General features: G+C 53.9%; 1 protein-coding gene across 1 annotated transcript; it reads left to right on the top strand.

The window, feature by feature from the left end:
• Positions 1–5084: 5084 nt before the first annotated feature.
• Positions 5085–9266, top strand: Prrt3 (proline rich transmembrane protein 3). The gene is made up of 3 exons (XM_026382981.2): positions 5085–6093; positions 6225–6380; positions 7425–9266. The coding sequence occupies exons 1-3, from the start codon at positions 5085–5087 to the stop codon at positions 9194–9196; spliced, it is 2937 nt and encodes a 978-aa protein (XP_026238766.2). The 3' UTR covers positions 9197–9266.
• Positions 9267–10147: the final 881 nt, after the last annotated feature.

The following is a 10147-nucleotide window of genomic DNA, read 5'->3' as shown; positions in this document are numbered from 1 at the left end:
GGAAGAAGACTCCAGAGAAATGAGAGGGGGCCGATCCGATTCTGAAGGGGCTCACAGAGGTGGAAAGAGGGCTGGTCAGATGGTCATGGTGAGATGGGAAAAGCCCACGCCACCTTCCAGAATCAGAAGAGCTTCAGGGCAGCCGTAGGGGAAGAGGCCTGGAGCCACATCTACTTGGGAGGCTGAGGCAGGAGTATCACTTCTGGCCAGGAGTTCAACATCAGCCTGGGCAAGATAGCGAGGCCCATCTTAAAGGAGAAGGAGAGAGGGAGGGAGGGAGGGAGAGAGAGAGAGAAAGAGAGAGAGAACCACATGATGTAGGCCTTGGCATAGCCAGAGGTAGGAAACCACTGGGAGGGAGGTTTAACTTAATTCTGGAAAGAATTTTTCTTTCTTTTTTCTTCCTTTTTTTTTTCCTGTACTGGGTGCTGAACTCCCAGGAGTTCTTTACCACTAAGCAACATCCATAGCCTTTTTTATTTTTATTTTTTAAATAGGGTCTCACTAAGTTGCTAAGGGCCTCATTAAGTTCCTGAGGCTGGCCTTGAACTTGCCATCCTCCTGCCTCAGCCTCCCAAGTCACTGGGGTTTCAGGTACGTGCCACCACAGCCAACTAAGCACTCATATATATATTTCTTGTGTGGATTTCCCTGAATGCATTGAGTGTAGTGATGGATACTTAGTATGTTAGGAACAATCCAAAGAGGGACCTCTGGACATTTGATATCAGACATGAAAATGTACACAACCACAGACCGAACCCTGCCTCAGCTAGCAAACGGTTTGACAGGTCTGACAGGTGTCAATGTGTAAGAACGGCCCCACTCCCATTATTCCTGCTAGTAAGTGGCTAAACCCGAGCTAAATATCTAACCACAAGGGACAGGAAAAAATAAAGATTACCAGCTGACCGTAGGCAGGCATTCTCAACAGCAAACACAAGAAGTGAAGTAGACCTTTGGCTACGTAGGTGAGAGATGTGCCAGGATGCTTTGTAACGTGAAGGGGGAAAGCAAGTTACAGAAACAACACAGACCGTACGATCTCATTCCTATTTATGTGATTGTCTATGTAACTGCACTGGGAAACGATCTGAAGAAAACACACCAAGCTGCAGGGAGGATTTACCAGTGGGTGGGTCTGTATGCACATGTGTTTTCCCCATAAGATATCAAGGAAGTGAGCTCCCCGTCCTGGGAGGTATGCACACGGAGGCTGGCTGTCCTGCTGGCAGGGATGCCGCAGGTTCACCCACGTCCCTGGGAGGCGACCTCAGCTCTGTTCCTGGAGAAGCTCTGAGAGAAGGGAGGTCAGGACTGGGAGAAGAGTCCACCCCAAGGGGAAAGGGTTAAGCGGGGCTGGCGCTCCTGTGGGCGGGCTCCATCGGCAGCGCCGGGCTCGGTTGGCCGAGTCTGAGCATCTCGGAGGCTGCGGCGGGGAGCGGCTGCGGGGACGCGCGCGCAAGGTGAAGGGGCTGCGCCCAGGTGAGGAGCCGGTCCTGGGAGGGGGCGACGCAGGACCCGGGCAGGGCGCGGGGCCGGCAGCCCTCCTTGAGGGTGCGGGCGACCAGGCCTGCACGGAGCCCACCCCCAGCAGGGACACTGCGGGAAGGCGCGGAGCCAGGGAGAGGAGACCGGGAGGAGGAAGAGAGGTAACCGGAGATGGACCGGCTCCTGCGGGCTGCCCTGCGGCAGCCCTCGCCCTGCCCCCAGGCCATTCTCTCCCCACCCCCCAGCGTCTCTCCAGCAGTGGGTCCCCAGCTCTGGGCGAGCCCCCGCCTTATCTGCACGTGCCCACATCTCTCTTCGATCGATGGGGGTGGTAGGCAGATGGCATCTCTACCACTGAGGGCTCAACTGAACCAGCTCCTCCTCTGCAAAGCTTTTCCAATCCCCTAGGCAAGAAGAGCCATAGTGGGCTTCATTTCCCCTGATGTGTCCACTCGGCTGGCTGTGTGACCTTGGACCAGTTGCTCAACCTCTCTGAACCTTGGTTTCCTCCCTTGGGAGATGGATATACTCCCACCTGCTTGTAAAAGGAGGGCAGAATGACCTAGAGCTAAGCTTAGCACAGGAGCCTAAAGGGTAGTTCAGCCCAGGAGCACTATTAATAACCCGTACCTGTGTTACAGAAGGGCCTCTCTGGGTCACCCTCTGTACACCCTTAGTTCCAACCCTGGAACTGAGACCTGTTTGAGGGTCTCCAGCCCCTCCCCTGGGCTGGGAGCACAGCACCATGCTTGGGGGATGTCTAAGAAACCAACGAACCAGGCTGTAAAGGCAGAGTCTGGATTCGGGTTTGAGGTCTTGGAACCCCCGTGAAATCGTCCACCACCACTGGTGAGCCTGGGCATTCTCCTGGGCTGGGGGGCAGCTTCTCAAGGTGTGTAGGAGCCACCAAGGGTCAGGAACCAGGGAGCTTTGGGGACAGCTGCTTCCCAGAAAGGGCAAGAACAAGGCCTCTGCCCCTAAACACACCCAGGCCTCGGTCCTGGCACCCTGGCACCTTTTAGGGAAGACACACCAGGGCCAAGTGTACACTGGGAACTGAGGTATGAATTAAAGAGACAGGAGCCCCGGCCCACAGGGGAGAAAGGAGATTATCACATGTAGAACCATGACAACCAGGGCCTAGGAGGGCCAGGCAAGGAAGGCTTCCTGGAGGAAGGGGCCCCGGCTGAAATGAGCCAGTGCTTTAATGCTCCTGGGTATCTGCGCTGGCCTTTCTCTCCCTTGGTGTTCCCATGGTCCTGTCTCCAACGGCTTCCTGGGGCACGAAGAATAACATCCAAGGGCCTTATGGTGGCCTGCAAAACACCTTTCGATCTAGCCCCTGCCTTCCTGATTGGGGGGCAGTGGTTACTGGGATTGAACCTCGGGGGCCTGTACCACGGAGCTACCTTCCCATCCCTTTTTAAACACTTTGAGACTCGGTTTCACTAAGTTGCGCAGGGCCTCGCTCAGTTGCGGAGGCTGGCCTGGGAATTCCTGTCCTCCTGCCTCAGCCTCCTGAGTTGCTGGGATCATAGGTGTGCACCCCGCGCCCGACTCTGACTTCATCTTCTGCTCTCTCCTTTGTGCTCCAGCCTCACTAGTGTTCTTATTTCTTGAACTCATTAGCTCACACCTGTCTCCGGGCCTTTGCACTCTCTGAACCCTCTGCCAACTGCTTTTCCTTCCAACCTTCTTAGTATTTAACATTGAGCTTAGTTATCACTCCAGAGAGGCCTTCCTGCCCTCACCCCCTGTGTAAAGAGGCCCTCATCCCTCTCTTTCTTAACCCTGTTTTATTTCCTTTATAGCTTAACTTGTTTAAAATTATGTATTGTCTGTTTCTTCATGAGGGCAATCCCATTCTCTGCTTTATCCCCAAGACCTGGCACACAGTATGTGCTCAATCTATTTGTTGGGAGAGTTAAGAGGGGGGCTGGGGCCATGGCTCAGTGGTAGCTCACTGGGTTCAATTCTCAGCACAAGAAAGAAAGAAAGAAAGAAAAAGAAAGAAAGAAAGAAAGAAAGAAAGATCTATCAACAACTAAAAATATTTAAAAAAAAAAAAAAAAAAGAAATAGTTAAGAGGAACAGAGAGGGTTGGGGTGGGGCTCAGTGGCAGAGCGCTTGCCTGGCATGTTTGAGGCACTGGGTTCCATCCTTAACACCATGTAAAAATGAATAAAGATGTTCTGTCCCACTATAAGTATAAGTATAAAAAATTTTTTTAAAAAAAAGAGAATGGGGAGAAAAACCTTTCTGGATAAAGGGAAAAGCAATAGGGATCTAACGTTAACTAAGCCCCTATTATAGGCCTGGTCCTGTATGTTTTCTCCTTTAAGCCTCATGAGAACCCCCTTGAAGTTAGATGCTCTTATAATCTTGCTTTATAGATGAGAAAACTGTGAAGCAAAGAATTGAAGTCAAGGGCTAGGGTTGTGGCTCAGTGGTGGAGCACTCGCCTAGCACACATGTGAGGCCCTGGGTTCGATCCTCAGCACCACATAAAATAAATAAAATAAAGGTATTGTGTCCATCTACAACTAAAAAGTATTAAAAAAAAAAAAAAAGGCAGGCATGTCAGAACACATCTATAATCCCAGCAACTCAGGAGGCTAAGGCAGGAGAAGCACAAGGACAGCCCAGGCAAGTTAGGAAGACCCTGTCTCAAAATAAAATAAAAAGGGCTGAGGTTGTAGTTCAGTGGTAAAGCACTTGGCCGGCACATGTGAGGCCGAGGGGATGGATCCCTAGCATGGCAAAAAAAAAAAAAAAAAGTCGAGTCACTCACCCAGTAAATGGCAAAGCAGGGATTCCAACTTGGTCCCTCCTCAAAGACAGGTGCACATTCTTCTTCCTGTCTACCACTCTCTTATTGAAGCTGGGCCTTCAAAAATAGAATTTCAATTAGTAAAGAAAGAGAAGGCAGAGGGTATTCCAAGCTGAGGGCACTCAGGAGCAAAGCCCTGGGAATTAGGACAACAGGTGAGCAGACGGGGCTGGCTGTGGCCTTAGAAGGCCAGGAAAGGAGCTTGTATTCTCTCCTAAGGGCAGTGTTTCATTCCAACTCCCAAGCTTCAACGCAGGGTAGCCACAGTTCCTCCCCTTGACCTTGGGAGCCCCAAGAGATGAGCCATGGAATTTGTTTGTTTATTCTTGGGTTTTTTTTTTTTTTTTTTTGGTACCAGGGATTGAACCTAAGGGTGCTTAACCACTGAGCCAGATCCCCAGCCCTTTTTTGTATTTTCTTTAGAGACAGGGTCTTGCTGAGTTGCTAAGTGCCTCACTAAGTTGCTGAGGCTGGCTTTGAACTTGAGATCCTCCTGCCTCAGCTTCCTGAATCGCTGGGATTACAGGTATGTGACACCGCGCCCTGCCATGGAAGGTTTTGAAGTAGGGCAAGTGGCATGACCAGAGATGCAGTTTTAAAAGCAGGGGAGAAGCTACTGCCTGCGTCTCTTCTTTCTTTCCCAACAGTCCCTTGGGGGAAGCCATAGGAACCCCCAACCTTCACATCGTCCTCTCTCCTCTTTTTAGGCTCATCCAGTAAGGATTGGAAGTTGAGGTCTCTACACCAGACATCAGAGTAGATCATGGCCCCACGGACCCGTGCGCATGGCCTCCTGCTGCTGTTACTGCTGCTGAACCTGGGGGCTGGCCCTGCTCTGGGCAGGGGCCTTCCCAGGCCATTTGAGGACTCAGAACCCCACCTGACCCCAGGAGCCCACCCCAAGGGCCCTGTTGGCTCAGAGTCCCAGGCCTCTGACTTCCTCTGGGAGAACCCCAGTGATGAGGGCCCTTGGCACTCTGATGTCCCCCAGGTCCCTGCTGAAGGCCCCGAAAGGCCTGCAGACTCTCCCCTTGGCCCAGCTCTGCATGGGCCCAAAGCATCTCACGGGATTCAGGGACGGCAACTCCCAGTAACTGATGACCTCCAGATAGTTCGAGGGCCCAGCTCCCAGGGCTGGACAGGACCCCCTGATTCACAGGAGCCTCCAGAGCCAGAAGCAGCAGTCCCCCACCCAGTGGGTCTCCCCGACCTCCCTTTCATTCCAACTCCCAAGCTTCAACGCGGGGTAGCCACAGTTCCTCCCCTTCCACAGGAGCCCCAAGGTCAAGCAGAACAGCCACCACCTAGAGATGAGGGTCTAAAGGCCAAAGCCAAGATCAGGCTCCCACAGACTTCTCCCTCAGACCCCCAGGGCCCTCCCCACACTCTTGAGCCCCACGCAGGTGCTGTCAAGAGGCCAGTGCTAGAGGAAGAGGTGGGCCATGAGGAGGATTTCCAAGAGGCAGTTCAAGGCCCCCTCTTCACCCAACAAGATCCAGCAGTCCCCAATGCTGGCTCAGTATCCCCAGTTGAGGTGGCACTCACTCGGGAAGCAGGGTCCCGGCCAGACTTGGCATTGGCTAGAAGCCTTCCTCCTGCTGAGGAGCTACCAGTGGAGCCTCCCAAGAAGACTGGAGCTGGGGAAACCTGGGAAGTCAGCTCCCCAGGTCCCCAGCCCATGCAGACAGACCTCCCTGATGTTAAGGATCCCCCAGGACCTCAGCCCACACATCCTCCAGCCTCAGAGGCTCCTGATGGGCAGCCAAAGCCAGGTAGATATCAAAGAAAGGGTGCTGAGCAGGGGTGGGAAGGGACAATGTTCCTGGGCAGTCCAAGACCCCAGTTCTGTGTGACTTGAGGTCCCATTTTCCTCATTTGGACTTTTTTTTTTTAATCATTTCAGAGATAGCAGCAATGAATGGAGCAGACCCCATCTCCCCACAGCGGGTGAGAGGAGCAATGGAGGTTCCAGGAACCCCCAAGTCCCTCATCCCTGGTCTCTTAGACCCTGGCCCAGCTACAAACCAAACAGAGAGCCCTATGGGAGCCCTGCAGCCAGGTGAGGGCATGGCTGGGGGTCTGGGGGGAGAGGGTATACTCTGTTCAATAATCAGGAACCCATGTGATGTTCGCAGAGGGGAAAGGGAGCTCAGGAGTAACTGGAGATAAATACTTGCTTAAAGAAATTGTTTATATGCTTGTAATACCAGCAACTCAGGAGGCTGAGGCAGGAGGATTGCAAGTTTGAGGCCAGCCTCAGCAATTTAGCAATATTCTGTCTCAAAATAAAAAATAAAAGGGGCTAAGGGTATAGCTCAGTGGTAAAATGACCCTGGCTTCAATCCCTGGGTGGAGGGGCGGGGGAGAGAGAAAGAAACTGGCAAAGACCTTGTTGAAGAACTGAGGATAATAAATTAATACTTACTGGGTACTCTGAGAGAAGTCATTCGCTCTTTTGCCAGGGGCTAGAATGTTGTAACATGTAACATGGACACGTTTGGTGCTGTGATCTCCAGAGGAGTTTTTAAAAAATCCCAGTGAGGGCTGGGCTTGTAGTTCAGTGGTAGGGTGCTTGACTAGCATGTGTGAGGCACTGGGTTTGATTCTCAGCACCACATATAAATAAACAAAATAAAGGTCCATCAACAACTAAAAAAGGGCTGGGATTGTGGCTCAGTGGTACAGTGCTTGCCTAGCATGCATGAAGCACTGGGTTCTATTCTCAGCACCACATAAACGAACTAAATAAACAAAATAAAGGTAATTTTAAAATATATATTTAAAAAAAAATCCCAGGCTCCAGGCCACATTACAAGAAATTGATTCCTTGGTCTGCAGGTGATTCCAATATGCAGGCCATGATGAGAAATGCTGGGATTTCCTTAATAGTTTCCTTAATAAAAATGGTGGTTCACACCCACTGGGTGCTCACTGGCATCCAGCACCATGTTAAACTTTCTTCTCCACGACTCGATGAGGCAGGTGCTGTTTTCTTCATTTGATGGATGTTCTTAGAGAAGTTAAATGTTAAACTTGCCAACCACAGTAGAGAACGATGGAAAATCAAGAGCACTTTTCAAAAGGCATTTTAATATTATTGCAGATGAAGCGGAGGAGTGGCCTGGACGTCCCCAAAGCCATCCCCCGGCACCCCCAGTCCAGGCCCCATCAACCTCACGAAGGGGCCTCATTCGTGTCACTACGCAGCGAGCCCTGGGCCAGCCGCCCCCTCCGGAGCCCTCAGCCAGCTCCACAGCTTCGGCGCCTGCTTCCAGCCCCCCAGCCAACGCCACCGCACCCCCCCTGCGCTGGGGGCCCTTGCGACGGGTGTTGAGTTTTTCCTGGGAGCTGCATGTTTATGGGGTGGGAGTCCTCTTCCTGCTGCCTGCCTTACTGGCACTGGCCACGCTGGCGGCCGCCCTGGCGGGACCCCGACTGGCACTGGTAGCCGCGTTGCTGGTGCTGGTAGCTTCAGGGCTGCGGTCTGCCTACATGCTCACCGACCCTTATGGCGCACAGGCGCGGCTGGGCATGCGCGCTGGCCTGGTGCTCTACAACCTGCCGTTCCCCTTGCTACTCACGGCCCTGGCGGCCCTGACCCTACTCGGCCTGGGCGTGGGGCTGCCACAGCCGCTACAGAACCCGCTCCTGCTGGGGGTTGTGGCGTTGGTGCACGGCGTGGGGTTGCTCATGACAGACCTGTTCTCCGTGAGGCCTGTGCTCAACCTCCTGGCGCAGGGTTTATCTTGCGCCTGGGGCGCGTCGGTGGCTCTAGGCACGCTATGCCTGTGCCGTCGCCGCCTGCTGGAAGGCCCTCGGGGCTGGGATGCCAGCCCCGGTCCTCGGTTGCTGGCCGTAGCGGGCTCACTGGGGCTGCTGGCCAGCGGCTTGCAGTTGGCGGCCGCGCTCTGGCTATACCCAGGCCCAGGCCGGGTGGGCCGCTTTTCGTGGGCCTGGTGGGGCGTCCACTTCTGGCTGCGCCTTCTGGAGCTGACGTGGGCGCTCGCCCTGGCTCTGGCCGCTTTGGTCGCTGCACGACCCAGGCCGCCCACGGAGCACGCTTGCTGGGCTAAGCTGCTGCGCCTGGCGTGCCCTGCACCGTCTGGAAAGAGCGAGGTGCCTGAGCGACCCAATAACTGCTATGCGGGACCCAGTGGCATGGGCACAGGCGGCTTGGACATCAGCAAAAGCCTCATCCGCAACCCGGCAGAAGGCGGGCCGCCTGTCACGCCAAATTCAGGAGCCTGGGGCTCAGCTGCGTCGCTGGGTCGCGGTCCCCTGAATGGCCCGGGAATATCCCGCAGCAGCATGGGGCCGGGACCGGCGCCGTCGCTAAGCGAGCTAGACCTGAGGCCCCCATCGCCCATCAACCTGAGCCGGAGCATCGACGCCGCTCTCTTCCGGGAACATCTAGTGAGAGACAGCGTGTTCCAGCGCTGCGGCCTGCGCGGCCTGGCCTCCCCACCGCCCGGGGGCGCTCTACGGCCGCGCAGAGGCAGCCACCCGGACGCTGAATTCGACGGCGCGGGCTCTTCGCTCCTCCGCGGCCGCTGCCGGTCACTCAGCGATGTGCGCGGGCCGGTCCCGCCGCACGTAGTGGACGCGCCAGACGGGACGGCAGCTGCGTCTGGCAGCTCCCTAGACAGCTTCTCCAGAGGTTCGCTCAAAATCAGTTGGAATCCATGGCGTCATGGGCTGTCGTCGGTGGACAGTCTACCCCTAGATGAACTTCCCAGCACGGTGCAGCTACTGCCCGCTGCAACACCAGCCCCTACATCCTCTCCTGCGCAGCCTGGGGAGCCCCAGGGTGAGGTGAAGCCGCGCTGCAAGGCTGGGGACTCCCGCAGCGCCTCCAGCGACACCATAGAGCTCTGAGCTGTCCCGCTGCAGGACCTGGACCCTGCGCTATGGCATACCAGGACAGCTGACCGTTTAAAAAAATGGCTTTCCTGGGCCTCCACCTGACAGCACACCGGACCCCATCCAACAGCCAGGCGTGAACTCGACCCCCCCACTTTTTTTTTTTTTAAATATCTCTATTTTTTTCAGCAGGTATTTTGCACAGAGGCCGTGACTTACAGGGAATACAGGGTGGAGGTGCATGGACTTGAGAGTCGGGAACAGGGAACAGGTTCCCCACAGTGAGGAGAGATGAGCCTTGCTTGTCCAGATTGACTGTCCTCTTTGTGCCAAAGAAATAAAATCTTAAGATTTGGCCCACGCGTCCCTCTGCTCAAGCCAGGCTCCAGTATCCAACAAGAGGACAAGTTGCTCCAGGCTTTGTTAATGACAATTATCAGTGTCTCACCAGAATATCTGCTGGGCACTGATTTCAGCTCTCAACATCCGTTATCTCATTTAATTATCATATTAAGGCCAGGCAATGTGGTGCACGCCTATAATCCCAGCAACTCGGGAGGCTGAGCTGGAAGGTCTGAAGTTTGATTCCACCTTCAGCAACTTGGAGAGACCATGTCTCAAAATTTCACAAGAGGACTACAGATGTAGTTCAGTGGTAAAGCGCCCCTAGGTTTAATTCCCAGTATACATTTAAAAAAAAAAAATCTCACATGAAGCCTGAAAAACATTATCAGACCCATTTTAGGAATTAAAGGAGTGAAGTTTAGAAGTAAAAGTCATTTATCTAAGTCCTTCTGCAAATGACAGCTGGTTCTGAACACAGAGAGTCCCTCACTTAGGTTGGTTCTTCTATCCTCCTCCTCTTAACACTACTCCAGGGCCAACCTTCTGTCTTCCCTCTACTTTTGCAGGTCAGCTCTCAATTTCCCAGAATGTTAGAAAACTTCCCTAAGGCGGTGGTGGGAG

This window comes from Urocitellus parryii, chromosome 16 (assembly GCF_045843805.1).
Source record: "Urocitellus parryii isolate mUroPar1 chromosome 16, mUroPar1.hap1, whole genome shotgun sequence".
Taxonomy (NCBI): Eukaryota; Metazoa; Chordata; class Mammalia; order Rodentia; family Sciuridae; genus Urocitellus; species Urocitellus parryii.
Note: the sequence above shows the minus strand (reverse complement) of the source record. Positions and strands in the feature narration are given on the sequence as shown.